The sequence below is a fragment of the Trichechus manatus genome, unplaced genomic scaffold (assembly GCF_000243295.1).
Source record: "Trichechus manatus latirostris isolate Lorelei unplaced genomic scaffold, TriManLat1.0 scaffold00004, whole genome shotgun sequence".
NCBI classification, from domain to species: Eukaryota; Metazoa; Chordata; class Mammalia; order Sirenia; family Trichechidae; genus Trichechus; species Trichechus manatus.
The window spans coordinates 10,534,584-10,554,857 of record NW_004443940.1 but is presented as its reverse complement, the minus strand read 5'-3'; the positions used below and the strand labels follow the sequence as shown (position 1 = coordinate 10,554,857).

Sequence of the window (20,274 nt, the reverse complement as noted above, 5' to 3'; positions counted from 1 at the left end):
AATGTTGGTGGCAGAGAGGACCCGTCCAGTAAGGCTGAGAAGGCAGAGACCAGAGACGCAGACGAGGGTGAGTCCCCACAGTTTATTATCGAAGCCTATAAAAGAGCCACATTGAGTATTTCCAAAATCACAAAATGCACAACATTCATTTTTTTAATATGCAATGTGGAATATTATATACAGATTTAAAACCACACAACAGGAAACACACTCACACGGCACCAGTTTCATATCAAAACAAAATACACAAGTGCTTTTTTCAATATTAAAACAACTGTGATAAAACATTAATATTTTGAACCATGTTTACAATAGAGAAAACATCCATATTTTACTAAATAACAAATATTTAACAGCAAAACTTTGTACTAAATATCTATTTTGAATTATAACAAAAATAGTACTTATAATAGTTTATAAAGACAGACACAAAATTATTACATTTATGGAAAAAGAAAGTTTTGTGTGTAAAATAATAGAGCAATCTGGGCAGGGTCAGGGTGGTGCCTAGAACACAAAGGCCAGCGCCCAGCATCAAAAGTGCTTCAATCTGCAAGCCCGTGGCAGGAAGAGTTCTGTGGGGTTTTGTTTTGTTTTTTTTTTAGTCAAGTTACAAGAGTTAGGAATGGTAAGTGAGAGAGCATCACCCATCTAGTGCTACCCCCAGGAAACAGACACACTGACACATAGACACATAGACGCCTCAGTACAGACCTACAGAGGAGCGATGGATGGAGGGATTGCAGAATGGAGTCCTCCCGTCAGCCAGCCAAGAGCTCTCTTCCCTTCTCTTGTTGCCTTTGAGACCCAGCGGGGCAAATGATCCTTCTTTCCTTCCTCACAGGGATCCACCTCTGCTTTTCCTTCTCTGCCCTCTTCCCAGCTGGCCACCCCCAAGTAGGCCATGGAGGTTCCCCAGCCCTGCCCCTCACGGGGCCAGGCCAGGTGGACTGCCAGTCTGGAGCTTCACTTCTTGCTCTCCCAGAGTCTGTCCTAACAGATTGGTACAGGGCAGGCTGAGTCGGCTTCGAGGAGAATAAACCTTCTGGACTCTGGGGCTTCCTTGTGGGTGACAAATTCCAGAGCATCACAGAGCTACTTTGCAAGCTTTGATGAGTCTTTCTTCAGACGTTTGCCTATTTTTCAGAATTTAGGAAGATTGGGAGATTTTACACATTTTTTTTAATTCCTCTTTATTTTTGCCAATCACTTTTTCTACACTAGATTTTTTTTTTTTTAAATACAGAAAACAAATTAACCATTTGAGAACAAGGGTTATAAGCAGTCTGCATGGCAAGACCCATTCCTGTAAAATCCACCCATCACGCGGGCGTGACTTGCGGGTTGCCATCTGGAGGAGCCACAGTGCTGCTCACCGCTGTTACTGCTACGGAGAGTAAGTTTGGGGGCCATTGTGCACTTCACTCTTCTTCAGTATGCTTTTGATTTGCTTATAAAGAGGACTCATTACTTTTATAACATCAAAAACCAATAGAGAGACATGGAAAGCAAATAAAAAATCTGAAAAAGGACAAAATTGCTTAGAGACTCATCCAAGGCCCCCAAACCACTCCCAGGAGGAACCTCAAATTGCCAACACTCAAAATGCCAGTGCCAGGAGCTACTCCTTTGGCCAGTCATCCCGACTGGCCAGTTTTCAAACAAATCCCTCTGACCACATCGCACATGCCCCCTCCTCAGCTCGCTGCAGCCCCTCCCCACAGCTGTCTCCAGACCAGCAGAGGCCTGGAACCAACGCTGAGGGAGGGCTGCCTTCTACGCTCACCTCCCCCTGGCTTTCATCTCATCCCCACACCCCTAAGCTGGGCTAAGCCAACAGTGGCATAGAGGTGGGAAGGGACTATCAAGGACACCTTCCAAAAGGTTAAGGGCAAAGGGTGAGGTTAAGGAAGAAAAGATGGAGGCCCTCACTCCGTCAGAAAGCAGAACCCGTTTATCCTTCCCCATGCTCTCTAGCCGGAGTGGGGGCACTGGGGTGAGCAGTGGTCTAGCAGGAAATCATGGCAGCCTCCACATGGTGGGGTTTTTGACAGAACAGGGAAGGAGGCTGTGGGCCCTTTCCACATCTCCACCACGGGACAAAATGCAGAGGTGCTGGGTGTCAGGTGGGGAGGGGTGCTCTGAAGTTAAACCCAAACAACTTCTGGACCCAGGGAAGGTTCAACCCTAGACCAGAGGGCCTGGTTCACAGCAGACCAGCAACCTCTTCCTCCTGCCTCTCAGAAGTACTGCCCAGGACAGCTGGAATGAAGGCTGAGAAAAGGAGGAGATGCTTGCCCCAGACTCCAGTAATGCTAAGATTCCGTGAATAAATATGGGGAGGGGGCACAGGTGGTCCATGAGCCAAGGGCCTCAGGTATGAATGTAATAGGAGAACAGAGTCTGGCTGCAGGCTGCCTGGTGGGAAGGTGGGGGTGTCAGTGCGTGTGCCCAGGGCCAGCAGGGAGGATGCTGGGAGGGCAGGGCCTGGGGCTCCTTTGCCCCAAGATCAGAGGAGAGAAAAAGTAGCAGCAATAGGTAATTTCAAAGGTCCAAACTGGCAGAGGTGTGGCCGCTCCAGGGACGGCTGCAGGCTCTCTCCCCTGCCAAGGCCGACTTGTGTTCTGTTATCCAGGATGCTGTTCTTCAGAGTGACCACACTTATTACCCAGGGTGCTGTTCTTCAGAGTGACCACACTTATTACCCAGGATGCTGTTCTTCAGGGTGACCACACGCAGAAGGGCAATGCCCCAGTCTGGGCAGTGGCAGAATGGGGGGAGAGGGCACTGAAGAGGGGGCCAAGTGGGCACTTCTTTGCCTTCTCTCTTCGTCTCAACCACCTGACCTCAAACTAACCAGTTGCCACCGAGTCAATCCTGACTCATGGCCACCCGACATGTGCAGAGCAGAACTGTGCTCCATGGGGCTTCATGGCTGTGACCTTTTGGAAGCAGATCGTCAGGCCTGAATTCTGAGGCACTTCTGGGTGGATTCAAACTTCCAGCCTTTCAGTTAGTAGGCGAGTGCTTAACCATTTGTGCCACCCAGGGACTCGACCTCAAACAAAAAGGGTCAAAAACAAACAGGAGGGGAAGGGACCACTTCAGAACACAAGCAAACACGAGCACAAGCAGACTGCCATTTAACACTGTAACGGGCATGCAGAGCCCCTGGCCATGCCCTTCCCAGGAGCTAAGCTGGTGGGAACTGGAGAGAAGCAGGAGCCAGGAGGGGAGCCCCATCTCCAGGAAGGATGGGGCCCTTTTGGCTTTGGGGAGGGTTTGCCAGGACAGGAAACAAGGGAGGGCAAGGTATGGGGGGCTGCTCACCCATACTGGGGCCCGGCCCCCTCCCATACACAGGTTTCTACCCTTCCATCACCCCCACCCCCCCTGCCTGGGCTGGGTTGAGGCAGGCATGGGCGGGAGCATGGTTAGACCGTGGCGCTCAGCATAGCCTCCGTCTCTGGCAGGATCTTGTTCTGGTTGGAGTCCAGGCCAAAGAACTTGACGCTGAGGCCGTCCACGGGGTGCAGGATGGGGACCAAGGTGATACGGGGGAAGGTCCTGGTGGCCAGCTCGAAGCGGCTTGTGCTGGCCAGCTCCACCGCCAGCACCTTCAGGAACAGCTTGGCCAGGTGCTTGCCCAGGCAGGTCCGGACGCCGCCGCCGAACGGGAGGTAATGGAAGCGGCCATCCTTGTCTTCGCTGCGTGCCTGGCTGAAGCGGTCGGGGTCGAACACGTTCACGTCTTTGAACACAGGCGCCGTGTCGTGGGTGTCCCGGATGCTGTACATGACACTCCAGCCTTTGGGGATCTGGAAACCCTGGATGCAAGATGGGAGACAACGAGCGGTGGTGAGAGCCAGAGGAGGTAAAGAAAGAGCCCAGGACTTCCTGCTGCCAGTCCCACCCTCCTCCATGTCAAGATGTGCTCTTCCTAGAAACACCGCCCTGCAGCCCCCCAGGCCTGGTCAGCCTCCCTCCTCTTAGCGTGTGAGTTCAGTCCCTTATTTACAGATGGAGCCCGAAACCTAGGGTGGCTTCATCTGGAGGGGTGGCACCTCCTCTATTTGACTCTAGATTTGACTCTAGGGGCTATCCCATGAGAACCCCTGATGGCAAGCACTGTCCTCCACCAGGCTAAGAGGCCCCCGAAGGGAGGCTGCTCTTTCTCACCAGCCAGCCGCGCGCCCCCGCCCCCGTGGCAGTGCTCCCATTGTTCACCCCCACCCCCAGCCCCGGGGGCCCAGCCTCACATCGAGCTCGAAGGTCTGCAGCACCGTGCGGTAGCCGCCAGAAACGGGTGTGAAAAGTCGCATGACCTCCTTGATGACACAGTCGAGGTAGTGCAGCCCGCTGAGTGTGTCAAGGTGCAGAGCGCCCTCGCAGGGGCAGCCGCTGTGCAGAACGCCCTGGGCCCGCAGCTCCTCCCGCAGCTTCTCCAGCACGGCAGGGTGCTTCAGCAGCTGCATGATGAGTGAAGTGCTGGCGCTGGCCGTGGTGGCATAGGCAGCGAAGATCAGCTCCAGGGTCCCGTCCTGCAGCCGCACACAGGAGGGGGTACTGTTGGCGATCTGCCTAGCTTGGGGCAGCCCCCCAAACCCCTCCCACCACCAGTGTCCCTGTGCCCCAGGGCCATCTGAGCTGGGCCCTGCCCACTTCCTGCTGTGAACTGTTTCCCCCTAGCCTCATGTTAGGCACATTAGGGCCACAATGGACAAGGGGGTCACAGGGCCAGTCCTACGGGCAGGAGGCAGGGCCTGGAAGTCCCTTGGGTAGGGCCACTTTTTCCTCACCGCTGGACTCCCAAGCAGGCCTGATTAAGGCGAGTGCGCTCACAGGCAGAAAGAACAAATCCTCCAGGGCCCGAGGAGCCAGGCCCCGTGCACACAAGAATGAGTATGTGAGTATGTGGAGTGCAGGGTCTAAGCCCAGCCTTCACACTGCCAGCCCCAGTCCCTCCTCTGCTCTGCCCAAGAAGGAAGTCTGTATCTGTAGTGGCCAGGGGAGCAGACAGTGTCAGGGAGGCAGCCTGGGGCCAGAGCTCTGAGGACCTTCGGTGAGATGGCTGAGGGGGAGGTGGTCCCCAGAGGATTCTCTAGTGGAGCAGGATGCCTGGGTCATGGTACCCAGTGGAAGGCCCTGGTAGGTCATCGAATTCCAAGGCCTGCATTTTACAAGCGAGGAAGCTGGGCCCAGCGATGAGAGTGAAGGGACCTTGGTTTGATATTTGCCACAGCACCACCCAAGTCACAAAACTACTTCTGAAATGGGAAAATCAATCTGGACCCTTCCTGGTTCACCAGGAAAAAGCTGGAGCTAGAACGTGAGGAAGCAATGGCCGTGGGGATGGGGAGGTGTCCAGTACATCTCTGAGAGCACATGCAAGCCTTTGTATGGGCACAGCTGATGCACCCCGTCCTCCCACCAGACTGTGTGCATAGCAGGGGCAGCCCGCGTCACTGCCCGGTCCAATGACGGCCACAGCACCTCCCGGCAAGTGCGTGTGAACAGCACTCGGATGGGTAGAGATGGCCGGGCACCTTTCCTGCCAGGGGAAGCCCTGAGATGGCGCTGTGGGGCTCCTTGCTGGCAGCCAGGAGGTCGCCCCCTCACCTTCAGCTCCTGCATGGTCATCTCCTTCCCGTGCTCCTTGCTGCTCTGGATGAGGATGTCCAGTGCGTCCGAGTAGTCCTTGCCCTGGGTGCACTGCAGCTTCTCACGGATCGCCTTTTCCAACCCCTTCTGTAGGGTCTGCCGTGCCTGGATGCCCTGGGGACAGAAGGGCTGTCACCCACCGGGAAGGGCAGGCACACCCAGGGCCTCCTCCTCCCCAGGCCAGGCAGACGGGGGCAGGGGCTGCTCTGAGGATCTCCCGTCTGAGCCCCAAATACCACCAGTTTGAGGGTCCCCTCCCGCTCACCCCTCCTCTGCTGTCTCTGTGACCCCGTAACTGTCTTAGTGGTCAGCTGCTCCCCTCCCTGACAGTGGGCTCATGGGTACCCCCATCTTCTCCCAGACCCAGTGTGCTCACCCTCCGGTAGCCACTAAAGGGCAAGTCAACAGGCAGAGAGAAGACGTTCTCCACAAACTTCTGGTAGACCTCAAAGAGGTGGCCCAGTTCCTCCTCGGGGATGCTGAAGCCCAGCAGCACCCGGATGGCCATGCGGAAGGTGAGCTTCTGTGCTTCCTGGTACACGTTGATGGCTTCAGGGTGGCTGCTCCAGGCGCGCAGTGTGTCCTGGATCACCAGTTGGATCTTGGGCAGGTAGCTCTCCAGGGCCTCATGGCTGAAGATCTTGGAGTACACCTGGAGGACAGAGAGGTGAGGGGGCCTGGTCAGCACAGCTCCGCCCTGGCTGGACCACTGCAGCAGATGGGCTCCGTCCTGCCGATGCAACGTCCACTCTGCCAGGTCACAGCCTGGCTCCCGTCACGGTGGCCAGAGAAAAGTTCAGGTCCTCACCCCCAGCAGAGCCCCTCACCCAGCCACAGATAAAGCCCTTCAGTCTCTCAAAGACCTCCCAGACAAGGTGCCCTCACTGGGTCCCCAACTCTGACTTCCCATCCTACTTCATTGTCTTGGAGGGGGAGGCAGGGGAAGGGCAGGATAAAAGCACAATTCATAAGCATTGTTATTCAAACTAGGGTCCTTCTCAGTAACTCAAAAGGGTGACTTGACCTGTTGTCTCCTATCTTGCCCCAAGAAAAGTGTACACCCCAAACAGCAGCAGGGCCTTGGGGACCGGGCAGCCCAGCTGCCAGGAAGTCTGAGGAGGATGTGGCTGTCCCAGCCATGGGGAGCAGCACAAGATGGGGTTTAGTGGGGCTGGGAGGAGGGAGGCCGCTCTCCCCGTGCAGGGACCCTGTTCCTGGTGGTGATCTTTGTGAATCCCGGCACGGGCAGAAAAGCCCAGGAGGAGTGGAACACAGTGGAACGACTGGGCTAGGAAGAGGCAGGGGAGCAGTAGGTGGCTCTTCTTCTACTCCACCAATGGGAAAACAAGACAGTCTGAGGCTAGACGACAAGCAGGACTTCCTGAGAACCAAAACTGCTCTCACTCCCTGGGAAACACCTACTCGGTGGAGATTCTAGACGGTCTGTTAACAGCTGTGTCATTAAAGTGTCTTCAGTGTGGCTGGGTCTGGAGAAAGGGGAATGGGGCAGCGGCTTTCCACCCCAAAGGGTCACAAAGCCAAACAGAAGCCCTTTTAAAAATTCCCTGCATCTTCCACGACCATTTTAAGGAGTCACTGACTCCGTTTCCACCTCCCTGCCCACTGCCTCTGATTGGCTCGGCAACCCCTGCCCTTGCTCCTCCTCACCCAGGACTCCCCACCCCCCCCCCCCCCCCGACCCCGCACACATTTTTCATGCTGGTGTGTAGGAACGGGAAGTATGTTAGTCTATTTACTGACAGCCTCTGGGTCTCACTTATAACCCAACAACCTCCATCTTCCACAAGGTCCAGCGCAGGAGCCAGGAGGTGGAGGGATCCCCCCACATACCCCCAACCAGTGCCAAGGGAAAGGGAGGGAGATAGGAGCAGCGCAGAGGAAGGAGACAAATATTCCTCTAGCACCCCCCCATGCAAACCACACACACGCACTCGCCCTCCCTGCCTGCCCCCCAAACACAACCACACTGCACAAACTGAGAGTGTGAGAATTTCCCTGCAGTCAGCTCGAGGAGGAAAAGGTAACGTTTTCCTGGCCTGGGCCCTGCATGGCTAATGGGAGGGCTGGTTTGCAGAAATAACAGTGCTGGCCCTTCAGTGGCCCAGCCAGGCGCTCACAATAGCACTTTCATTCCGAAATTCCCGGTGGGCAGAAGGAGGGAGGGGGAGGGAGGGAAGGGGGCCGGTGAGGGGCAGAGAGGCCCGCACCATTTGGGGCCGCTCCTGCTACAAAGGGACAACCGAGAGGTAGAAGGACGAGGGGAGGTCGCCAAAGGCAGAGCAGACCTGGACAGGTCATTCACACCTTGCCCTGTCATGGGGGTCCCAGGGAATTTGCAGGGGGGACTTGAGATGCCACACCCCTCAGAGGGGGATCAAGGCAGCGCCGTTTGCCTCAGCCCCTCATCTGGTATGCTCAGGAGTCCTGCTCCAGCCCCTTGGTCAAAGGTCTTGAGGGGCAGGAGGAGGAGCCCTGGCCCCAGAGCCCTATACCAGCTGACTAAGGGCCCTTATAAAACAGCAAGGCGTCCTTGGGGAGGAGAGAGGTGGCAACTGGGAGCTGAGCAGACTCATCAGAAAATGAGACAGGGAAGCAGAAGGAGAATTCTGAGGCTACTAGACCTCACTGGGAGGCTGGGGGTTGTGGAGCAGGTGGGGACAAGGAGGCCACGCCCCTGCCCAGAGCCAGCCAGCCCAGGGTCCTCTGTCATGAATGGGATGGGAAGTGGGACTGTCCAGGAACCCCAGCCCAGGGGAGACCTAGGGCCCAAAGGTAGACACATGGAGGGGGGATGGGGCAGAGGACCCACCCAGCAGGACCCATCAAAGTCAAAGCCAGCAGTGGGGTGGTGAGAAAAGACAGACTGGGCATGCAGAGACCTGAGTTTTAACCTGGGATCATCCACCACCAACTTTCTGTGAGACCATGGCCAAGTCTCTCCCCTCTCTGAGCCTGTTTCCTCATCTATGAAATGGTGAGCTTGAACCTCTGGGGTTCCTTTCGATTCACAGAACACATAAACACCAACATCCACGTGCTCCTAAGTAGATGTTATCCCCTCAAAGAAGCCCAGAAGCCGGCAAAGTGCAAGCTCAAGACCCCTGCCCAGTGGAAATGCCTGCCCTGCCCCCACTCAGTGCACCCCATGGGCTACAGTGCCCAGGAGGGGCCATTCCAGGGCTACCACAGGGGGAGCGCTGAGGGCCCCCACCATACCCCAAGGAGTGGCCAGACAGGAAGCCACTGACAAGCCTGCCTTGCCCCATGGGTCACATTCCCTGCGCCCTCTAGTGATGACTCCCTGAATTGCTTCTTCTCAGGTCCTGAGGCCAAGGTGGGCAGGGACAACCCAGGAAGACAGGAAGAACCCAGAGGGCCTGGGACTGAGCAGAGACACCCCAAGGGCAGGGGGTCCACACTGTTTCCCCGGGTGGGGGGCGGTCCTGGACAAGGTCAGAAGCTGGGATGGAAGCCCACTGCCACCCGTACCTTCAGGTCTCAGGACTGGGACTCACCAAGTGACCACCAGCAGGTCTGCCTCTCTGGGGCTCAGTTTCCCCACTGGTTTCACAAGGGGTCTAACTAGATGTTCCGAGGTCCCTTTGCAGTTGGCTGTCCCACAGTCTCCCCAGAGACCCTCTGAGTATGTGCTTCCTGGAGCCCGAGCCCCCCTGAGGTGGAGAAACTACCCAAACGGGAGGTCAAGCAAAGGTGAGTAGCAGGCACTCGGCCTCAGGGGCTTTTCTCAGAGGTCACCACGTCCACAACCTTGCCTCCGGCCCACAAGCACTTGGGCCTCCCAAGCACCAGGAAAACGTCAGGGCTTCATCCCTGGGTCTGTGCCCAGGGTTAACAGCGAGGTCACTTCCCGAAGCCCGGGCAGCCCAGAAGCCACCACCCACCACTAAGGGCAGGCGGAGGCGGAGGTGCTGGCCAGAGCAGAGGGAGGCCAGGGCTGCGCAGGACAGGGTGGGTCTGAGGAAGCCGCCTGCGGGGTCAGGACTTGGGCACACTGGGAAGGTGCCCGCCGGGGCCGTGCACAGTGAAGAGGAAGAACTCCGGCCCCCAGCGCCGACTGCCCTGACCACAGAGTGTAACAGAAGCCAAGGCTGCTTTGTTTCCCTCTGGGGCTTCCCTCGGAATACCCAGAAGTGAGGCAAGAATGCTGGACAAAGGTCATCGGGAGCCAGCCCAGACAAAGCCCTGCCGAGGGAACAGCAGGTATGGAGTTTCCCCCAGGGTTGGTGCCCGGGGAGAGCCAGGAGGGGGCGGCCAGAGGGAGAACTGGGTCCTGTGCTGCTGCAGCCTCAGACTCAAGGGCAGGACGGGCTCCCGCGGGGGACATCCCCGGACAAACCCCTCCTGGGCATCGGTATCCCCAACAACACAACAGGCTCAAGAGCCTACGTCCCTGGCTCTCTGTCATGGGAGCCAGTTCCACAAAGAGGGCCTCAGGGGCACCACCAGGGAGCTGGTCAAGGCTCAAATTCCCTATGCTTGTTCCTACGAATGCTTTCTCCCACCAGCTAGGCCTCCCTCACCCTCTGGCCTCTCACCCAGCACCCTTTGGAGGAAGTCGCTCTGTGGCCTCCAGGGTGCTGGAGCTGTGCCCTTTCAGCCAGATACCTCCCACCTTCTCTGCTGGCAGCTGCTAATGAACAGAGAGATGGATGGGCAGCCATGGAAACTGGGGAGAGCCAGAGAGGGACCCCACTCCGCGGGACAGTGACTCAGCCTGGGAGGAATGGAAGCGGCCGCCCAGCAGGGGTGGGGGCCTGGGTAGGCCACCCGGCCAAACCACCGGAGCCGGGGCCTGTGGAGTGGAAAGAATAACACAGGGCAGGCAGCCGCCTAAGCAGCCGTCCGCACAGGGGTGACGCCAAGGTGTGTACTTTATACTTAAGTGAGGGGGGGAAGAGGGACAAGAGAGAACGTCATTTTCCCAGGTGCCTGGCACTTTCACTGCCTCGAGAGCCCCTCTGACTAGGCAGGCCCAGACCACTGCAGCCCCACGCGTGCCCCTCTGGGTCCCCACTGCCTCAGCATCTGGCAGAACTTCATGGGGCTGCAGCTCTAATGGTCTCCCCTCCAGTCCTCTGCTTCTCACTCCCCTAATGCTCCCACACACAGCAAAAACACATGGCGGGGAGCACGGGGGTGGCACTTAGCGAACACCTGCTGAAACAGAGTTAGAAAAGGTTTGCCCAGATGCTCTTTCCCCTCACCCAGCCACAGGTGAGCCCCTGGGGCCTCTGATATGTTGTAGTTACCGCCTCATCCACCCCGCCTGCCACCACCCCAACACACAGCCAGCCGCCCTCAACCAGCCCTGCTGGGGCCCATAAGCTATCTAAAAAGCCTGAAGGGGACCCTCCACCAGGGCCCAAGCTTAGATTCTAAGGGTAAGACCAGCTGCTCTGGGTACACTGGTTTATTTTCCCCATGTCTCAGGCCCTTGGAGGCACACTCCTAGCCCACCCCTTGTCAGGGCTGAGGAACCCAGGATGGATACAGAGACTGGCATGGGGGACTCAGGGCCAGAGCAGACCCCAGCCAAACCTCCCCACTCCCTGCCAAGGCCACACTTGTCTTCCAAGGCTGGGACAGTGAGCAAACACCTCAGCATCACAACCTTGGATCCCTCCCCACCCTGGGAAAAGGACACAGCAAAGAGGGAAAAAGGGAGGCGGTAGCCCCCATTCCCTGCCCACCCACCCACTCGCTGCCTGGCAAAAGGGCATGAAATGGGAGGCGCCCACTCGCAGGCACACTGGCGGCAGGCTGTGGGCTCCCTCCCCCGCTGACCTTCAGAGAGATCCACTCTGGCCACCCGCCCCCTCAGCGGCCCCTGCACCCACTGCTGGTGCTACAGTAACTTTTAGGTGAAGGACTGTGGCTGGCAGAACAAAGGCTCTGTGCCTCTGTGAGGGCTGGGCAGAGGTCCCAGTCAGCAGGGTTGCCCAGCCCTGACACCCACCTTCCCATCCAATGTAGACTGCCTTCTGCCCTGAGCTGAGCGTGGTGGACGGACTTTGCAGCCAGAGGTGGTGCATTCGTCCGAAGTCCACCTAGAACCAGGTCTGGGCCAGCCTACCCCTAAACCCCCTCCACCCTGGGCCCCTGACATGGACTCCTCCTGCTAAGGCACCTCCTGGCCTCTTTGTCTGACACAAACCCTAGGATGCACTGAGGGTTCCGGAGGAGTGCAGTGAGCCTGACCCCACCCCCACCCCAGGGCAGGGCCCAAAGGCCAGGCCAGTGAGGGGAGGTAGGGGGGCAGCAGGGCCTCTCTACCCCTAACCCCAAAGGCTGGGGGCTGCTCCCCCACCTCAGCCATAGACACACAAGCTCCTATAGCCAAGGATCTGGGTTGAGGGGGCAAGTAGACCACTCCTGGGGTCTCTCCAGTTCAGGAGTTCCAAGGCTGGGAGCACCCCCTGGGTCACTGAGTTCCCTGACAGTATCTCGGGGCCACCGTCTGGGGTGCCCTAAAGCTGCTGTTGGTGGAAAGAGACCCAGCCCTGTCTCCAAAGGCAAAGAGAAACACCTGCTCCTGGCATGTGGGGCAGCCAGAGCAGAGAAGCCTGCGGAGGTGAAGAGGTGGGCAGGGGTAGGAACAGAGAGAAGGAGAAGCTAGGCAGAAAGGGGAGGGGGCCCCTGGATACAGCAGGCAGGGGCACAACCAAGTATTGGCAAGCGGGAACTTGAGCAACGGGGGTTTCCAGAACTACCTAACTCCATCTCTGGGTCTGTGACAACCCTCCCACTCCCCCCTTCCCAACAAGACTCTGTCCACCCATCTAGGGCAATACCCCAGCTTCTCCACACACAAAGAACAATCCCTCTCCCTAGCATCAGAGGCAGCTAAACAGGAGGAGCCCTAGGCCCCAGGATGGGGGAAAGAGGAGTGGCAAAGGAGGGAGGGAGGGAGTCGGAGGCCCTGGCCATAGGCACACAGGTTTGGCTTCCAGAGATGATTCTGTTAGACTGGGCAAGACTCTCTGGGCCTTTTCCCTGGTAACCCCACCCCTGCTGGCCCTAGACCACCAGGGCAGCTGGGCAAACACCTGGAGTGCAGCAATGGCTGTGAGGAGCTCCCTCACAGCACATCTGGTCAGACCTCCCAGAGAATGGGTGGGCCACCAGCTCCAATGGAAACAGTGACGCTCCTAGTTCCTGCCAGTAAGGCCCCTGCACACCTGCACCCTACCTCCTGTGAATACATCCTAACCAGGCCGGGGCCTGGCCCAGTAGCCCACTCCCCAACCAGGTCCCCGACTGCAGCGTGAGCTGGATGAGGCACAGGGCAGCCCCACCCAGGCCAAACTGGGTCCACCAGGCATTGGGGCATGAACACTGGCCATTGTCTCCAGGACCAACGTGGATACAATAAACAGTAGCCTTGAATATTCTCTTCTTGTCCCTCAAGCTAGACTCTAAACTTCTTGAGGGCAAAGACCAAGTTTTATCCATCTGTTTGCACCTAACCAAAGGCCTTCCAAGTAGTTCCGTCAACAGGTATACAGAACATCAATTAGGGAGATTTGGGGGAAGGAATCCTTCGTCCAACTGACTACCTATTTACCATATGACCCATACACATACCACACAGCAAGTCCACAGCTAATACACAAAGCGGACTCCTGCATTTGGTCCCCAAGTCTCTGTCGGGACCATCTTCCAGCTGCTGTTGAGTCAGTTCCAACTCATGGCGACCCTGTGTGTTACAGAGCAGAACTGCTCCATAGGATTTTCCTGGCTGTAATCTTTACAGAAGCAGATTGCCAGGCCTTTCTTCCACAGTGCTACTGGGTGGGTTTGAACTGCCAACCTTTAGGTTAATTGATGAGCGTAAACCATTTGTGCCATCCAAGGACCTCAGCATGAACTAACTTCTAGCTATTCCCCACCCAAGGAGTTAAGAGAATGAGGGTGCTCCAAAAAGAAGCAGACCACCAATGCCTCATTTGCGGTCTTTGGGTTCTGCCCCATCCTTCCCCCCTACTCCCCTAGGTATTCCTTCAGCAGTGTTCATCTGTCTGTCTCCTTCGCCTCGTCTATGCCAACTGGACAATCTAGGGCAAAACCTTGGGGCTTTCCAGGCAAGGAAGCCCTACCTGGTGGGCCTCAAGAGGGACAGCCAAGGCCACATCAGGCAGAAGAGGGTGGGCAGAACCACAAGGCAACAGCCTCACCCAAGAGCCCCCTCCACTCCCAGGGTCTGACACTCTGGTCCTGACCAACCTGCCTTCTTCTTCCCAGTACCCTCTACTCACCCACCCCAGCTCTGGCAGCCCCAGGTGGGCAGGACTCAGTGGGCCTGCTTGGTGGCCCAAAAACAACTCTTCCCACGGATGCTGAAGGTCTGCCCTGCTTTTTTTTTTTTTTTTTTTTTGCTTCCTGACCTGGTCCAAGTCACTCAACCTCCCTAGGCCTCAGAGTCTCTGTCTGTGAAAAGAGGGTAACAATTCCTCTCCTGCCAGAGCCTCCATAACATCCTGTGGAGCTGGGTTTCTGAGTTTCAGGAGCTCTCCTCACCAACTGCCTGTCTTAGATTTTTCACTCTTTGGAATAGGCTTTTGGTGGAGACACAGAGACCGAGAGAGAAATAACTGCCCGACGCATTGAAAAAGCCCCTATTCCTGAGCCTACAGCCCTGCCACGCCCCCAGAACACCTCCCCCCATCTGCCCCCACTCTTCGTTAACTGCTTTTTTCTCAAAGTGAGGCAGATGGAAGAGGTGGCTCTGGGAGCCCCTTTCTAGTCTCTGAAATACATGCTTTATTGGAGGATGTGTGGGGTACACGCAAGCCAGTCCCTTCCGTTTGATTTTTCCTTGTCCTTTTGTCTGCACAGAGCACACCCGTTCACAGCCTGCTCAGAAGACATCCACACTGTACCTTGCGTTGGCGAGTAGCATTCACCTACATTCATCAAGGCCACCTCACAGTCTTCTGGAGGGGCGATTCCCCACCGTTGCCCCCTCCCCTCTCCCAACCGCCCCCCACCCCCACCCCAATCCTCCGGGAGATCAGAGAAGTCCTCTCCCTTTCCTTTATGTTTCAACCTGAGTGAGTCTTTTGACCCAATGGAAAAAATGGAGAGAGTGGGTCGTGCAGCCCCGCTTCTGGAAGCTTTATGCCTGGAGCCCGGCGCCCCGCCCGCCGCCGGCTCAGCTTTCGGGTTACTGCAGTTCAAACAGCACGTGCCGCCCGCGCTCTGGAGACGCGGCGGCGGCGGCGGCGGCGGCTGGAGGAGGGGGCGGGGAGGCTTGCTCCGTGCGCGCTGGCTCGTCTCCTCCGCGCCTCTTCCAGTCGCTCGGGAAATCCACAGAAGAAACACCCACTTTCTCTTCCTCTTTATGGGAGGGATGTACTTTGATCCCCCGCCTGCGCCTCGGCTGCTCGCCCACCCATCGCCCTTCCCCCACCATACAGGCCGGTGTGCGCGGCAGCCCAAATTTCCCTTCACTCCTCCTGGGAGAGGACCGGCGGCTGCAGCCCACAAGGTACCCCAGCCCCACCCGCCATGCCCGCTCGCGTCGCCCCTTTTAAGTTCCGCAACGCAACTTGCGGCGGGAAAGCCAGGTTTCATTTTAACACTCGGAATTCCGGGGCGGGGGGACGTGGCGAAGAGGGGAACGCCGGCCGCCCTCCCTCCCCCTTCTTTTTCCTACTCCCGCTCTGTCTAGCACGGCGGGGGCAGGCGCTGGACGCCCCAGCTCCCGCACGTTCCAGCTCTGTCCAAACCACTCCCCAGACAGCCACCCTTTGGGCCTGGTGGTGCGAATCGCGCAGTCGGTCCTCAGGAGATGCGAGCGAGAGGATGCCTGTACAGGCCCTCGACCCGGACCCGCTGCAGTCTAGGAAAAGCACTGCGAGTCTTCGAGTATGACGTGGAAATGGGAGCGCAGATTCGAGGCGGGACGTCCCCGGGGCCCTGCGAACTCCCTACCCATAGGGAGGTGCGAGGGACAGGAAGGTCAGAAGACGGTTTCAGGGCTCTTGGCCCAAAACTCTTACCCTGCGCTTGTTGCGGTGGATGTCGCCAATGGAGTTGGACACCGTGTTGGGGCCCAGCAGCATGCGCGTGCTGCGCGGCCACTCGGTGCTCACGAGGTGGTGCTCGCCCATGAGGATCTTGCGCACGTTCTCTGCGCCCGTCACGCGGATGAGTGGCCGCCCGAGCAAGTGCGTCTTGAATACGTTGCCATACTTCTCCCTCCGCGACGACTGGAAGCCGGGACCCTACGGGAGCCACACAGGAGACCGCTCTCAGGGTGCACATCGCCAGAGCGGACGTCCCCGAGGCCCAGCCTCGAAGCCCCTCGGGGGAGGGATGGCGAGCCCCACCCTGCACACTACTCACCTGCCCCCCCACCCCACACACACGCAAGCAGGTTTTATTTTTCGTAGCGTGCACAAGAACTGAGAAGTTGGGCCTAGAGGACAATAAATAATGCAAGGAGCGGGAGACTTTTAGTAATGACTTGCGGGAGGAAAAAGGTACCCCGGACGGATGAACCTGAAGCTAGAGGCTCGCTCCCCTCCCCAGGCTCGCGCTCCGGAGCCTCTCGGAATAAATATTTCCAGGCTTTTGGCCACGGGCTGGCGAGACCCCGCGGGGTGGACGCAGGCCAAAGATTATTTATAGCGGTGAGCGGTCCGTGCCCGGGAGGCTGCCACTACAGGATGGGCGCTGGGGGTTTCCTCCATGCTCCGGTGTGGGCCGAAAAGCGACCTGGCAGGCCTCTGAGGGCTCCGCAGGGCGGGGTCAATGGCCGAGGGCCGCGATTTTTCTAACGAATTTTGTCCTGGAAATAACTGAGAAGCACTTTCGTCGCCGCCCTGGAGTTTGGAACCGGAGCACGGAGGATGGCGCTTCCCGCGGGGCGGGGCGGGACCGGGCGGGGCGGGCGGCGCAGGTAACCGGATCCCCCGCGGCGGCGGCGCGAGCCAAGGTTGGCGAGGCCCCGGCCTGCCGCTCCGAGGAGCTGGCGGAGCCGGGAGCCGCGCGGGCACCGGAAACCGAGGGGACCTCCGATGGGCGGGGGCAGGGGCGTCCCGCTCACCTTTGACGTCGGCGCTCGCCACTCCACCCCAGGTTAACCCTTCTTCTGCCGGGGCAGCACGGCTTGGGGAGGGGCGCCACTTGTCCGACCGCCCCTGTCTGCAACCCTACGGACGTGCGGACCCGGGCTCCAGGCCTGCTGGGTCATGCACCCCCAACAGAACAACTCGGCTCCCCCCTTTGCCAAGTTGGTCCCCCTCCTCACTTTCCTTTCTTCCACGGAAAACTATTCTACAGCTAGATGTGTACACATCCCAGCAGTGCCGAAAAGTGACTGCAGAACCCGGAGTCCTAATCACTTTTCCACATGCACCTCCGGTCCCGGCGCACGACAAGGAGAGAGCTGGGAGCGCCGGCACCTCCAGGAGAGGGGCCCGGCCCGCGGGGGACGCTGCCCCACCCCCAGACTCGCGGGTCGTGGAGAAGTCCCTTCCCCACCCCCCCGCCCCAACGCATCCTGCCGCAGTTCTAGACGGCGTCTGCCCCTTTAAGAGAAATCAAGGCGGGGGAGGGGGGTGCGACAGAAGAGGGGCAAGGAGCGGGGTTCCCTCCCTCGGTCGGCTTCTACCAGTCAGTCTCCTTCGCTCCGTCTGACTCTCCCGTTTCTCTTCTCCTTCTTTTCCTCTGTTTTTCTTTTCTTTCGACACAAAAGTTGGTTGTGAATTTTCCGAGGTCGCCGCCGCCTCGCTCTCCCCACCTCCAGCCTCTGATCTGCCTAACCATAATTAAAGTGCGTTTTTTGTGGCATTAATAAAGAGTTATTTGTCCGCCGTTTCCACGGTCTTCACAAAGACGACTTTCATAGGAGCGGCCGCTCGAGCCGCGAGTCCAATTTATACAAAAATGTTGTATTTTTAGCCCTGGGCTCTGTTTAGATGGCGCTCGGTGGAAACGGAGAGCCCTTGGAGGTCCCCCCGTAAAATCTGATAAATGACTCCGAAAAATAAAGCTAGGATTCAGAGGGCTCCCATTAACTCTTTCGGCGCTCCTTTACACACTCACACCCATCTCCCTTCCACCGCGGAGTCTAGGGCACCCGGGCCAAGGGATGGGGAGGCGCTCGCCTGCTATTCTCTCCCCTCCAGGTGGACGCGGAGCCCCAGGATCCCTTGTGGGATTCGGAGAAAAGGTCAGGGGGGACACTTTGGGGGCAGAGAAAGGTCAGGGAGCCGGTTGGCGGGCGGTGACAGACCGCGGATTCCGCAGACTGGTTCTAACTAGGCGGGAGCCGTTGCCCTTGGGAGTTATTTCCTAAATTCTCGGCCAAAAGCCTAGACCACCACCGCAGTTAACCCTTTTAAGTATGGTGGCACAGAAGAGACTATGGGTACTTCCTTGCGTGGGGTAGCCCGATTGGGTGACGTGAACCTCATCCCGTTGTTCGAAGAAACCCAAAGAGACCACCTCCGGGACAGGAGAAGACCACACGGCAAGGAACCCTGCACCCACCCTCCCCACTCCCCCTCCACTGTCACTTGGCCCGGGGCGGGGCGGGGCGTTGCATGTGTGTGTGCGCGGATTGCACGCGTCTGTTAATTTCAAGCCAAGCTTTCGCACTTCTAAAACCACTGGGCCCGGCGGGTGCGCTCACCTCCCGCCTCACCTTTCCGGTGCCCAGGTCTGTTTCAGGGCATCCATCCTTATCCTAATCCCCATCAGCACTTACCGGACAAATACGTGGACACACGTACACACAAACACACCTCCCGCGGTTACCCCAGAGCCCCCCCTTAAAAACTGCGGGGTATCAAGTTGCAAAAGCTATCATCTAGCACTTGACTAGGTTAATTCCAGGTTAATCTCCCCATTACTTACCTGGATCTGGTCCTCAACGCGCCGCACCCCCACTATCACCAGCAACGTGCTGTTGTACGGTGTCTAACAACAAACGCACACGCGCTCTCTCTACATATCTCAAACACACCTCTCCCAAGTTTCTCTCCTGGGCCAAACTACTCCTGCCTAAATGAATAATTAGACTCTTCCCCCGTCCCCCCCTTCCCCGAAAGCCGAGAGCCCTCGGGTCTCTCTGGCTTCTCATTTTCCCTGGGTTACCGTCTCCCTTCCCAAACGCAAAACACACACACTCTTAGAGCGCGGACGGGAGACCTGGGCAGTGGTACCTGGTGCAACCAGCTGGGTGATCACAGCGCAGGTCTTAAATGGGCAATTTAGGCTGCCGCTTGCCCCCTTCTTCTTTCCCTGTCTTAGTTTTCGGCTCCTAGCGACAATGCCAAAGCCGAAGGAGCCGACGGCGACTTGCGTCTGAAGCGCAAAGGAGAGGAGAGAGCGGCCCACGGACCAGACTCCCTCTCGGACTCGCGTCCCACCAAGAGCCCCCAAGGCACTCCACACTCTCCCGCTCGGACGTCCGCGAGCAGGACAAGTCACTCTTGGGAGCCCCGTCCCGTGCGAGAACCCCTCGTATCAGCCCCCTATTAACCTGCTCACCCGGCGCCAGTGGACTCTGAACCACGCCGCAAGCGGGCAGGGGAAGCCCCGGCGGCGACGGCAGAGAGGAGGGAAGGGGCGGGGCGGGGACCATTGCCTTTGGGCTCCCAGCGCCCCCCGGCCAGCCCGCGGCTTCGTCGGTTGCACGATCTCGGATAGCGGACCCCGGAGAGCAAAGGAGCGAGCGCGCCCTTACCTGTAGCAGCCAGTGGCCGGTCTCTCCGATGAGCGGGAAGCCCATGGAGCCCTTGGGGATCGGCAGTTTGCAGCTCTTGTCGCGGGTAGCAGCCCAGCGCAGCTGCCACAGCTGGTGAGACACGGCCAGCAGCAGCGTCACCGACACCAGGCACGCGGCAAGGGTGGCCAGCGCCGACACCAGCTCCAAGCCCTCAAAGAGCATGTTGGCGGCCGCTCGGGGGATTGGCTGTGCCGGCTGCGGCGGGGGAGGGGAGGGCCGAACGGGAGGGGACCGGAGCGACGGGGGAGGGGAGGCTGCGGCCGGGGGTCCTGGCACCTCAAGCCGAAACAGAGGAGGAGGAAGGGGCCGAGGAAAGGGGAGTGGAGGCTGAGAGGGGAGCGGAGAGAGGAAGAAAAAAATTGCCTAAGAGAGAGAGAGAGAAGACACAAGGCGACTCGGAGTGTAACTTTGTTTGTTTGTTTGTTTGTTTGTTCCTGTATAGCGGGCTTAGGGGCTTCTCAAGGGGTGGTGAGATGAAGCCGTGAATCGAGCTGGTGGATTGGCTGTCCTGAAACCATCACACTCAGAAAACTTTGGAAAACTTTGTCCAGCGGGAGCCTCTCTCGTAAGCCCCTTCCCCTGCTCGGGGGGGGGAAAAAAAGGAGGCGGGGGGAGGACAGAGAGCTAGCAGAGAGAAAGTACAATCGATTTGTCAAAAGTTTTCCCCAAAATTCCTAGGTGAAAAAATTAAGGAAAAAATCCTAAATTCAAAAATTACAACGAACCCAGAAATTTTGGGGGCGAGGGGGAAGTCTCCCCAGCTGAAGCGAGTGAAGAGGCCCGAGCCCAGCGTCCCTGGGCTGCCACGGGCGGCGCGCCCGAGCCCCACAGCC

General features: G+C 58.1%; 1 protein-coding gene across 2 annotated transcripts; it reads right to left on the bottom strand.

Annotated features, from left to right (window-relative positions):
- Positions 1 to 3,266: 3,266 nt before the first annotated feature.
- LOC101354796 (cytochrome P450 26B1) lies at positions 3,267 to 19,606 on the bottom strand. Of its 2 annotated transcripts, XM_004369209.1 has the most exons (6): positions 19,400 to 19,606; positions 15,705 to 15,929; positions 6,038 to 6,313; positions 5,620 to 5,775; positions 4,260 to 4,541; positions 3,267 to 3,827 (listed from the first exon to the last, which is right to left on the bottom strand). In XM_004369209.1, the coding sequence occupies exons 1-6, from the start codon at positions 19,601 to 19,603 to the stop codon at positions 3,435 to 3,437; spliced, it is 1,536 nt and encodes a 511-aa protein (XP_004369266.1). In that variant the 5' UTR covers positions 19,604 to 19,606; the 3' UTR covers positions 3,267 to 3,434. The 2 variants fall into 2 exon arrangements, with proteins under 2 accessions (XP_004369266.1, XP_012411628.1); XM_012556174.1 differs by lacking the exon at positions 15,705 to 15,929 and having other exon boundaries at positions 3,397 to 3,827; positions 19,400 to 19,603.
- Between the last annotated feature and the right edge of the window lie 668 nt (positions 19,607 to 20,274).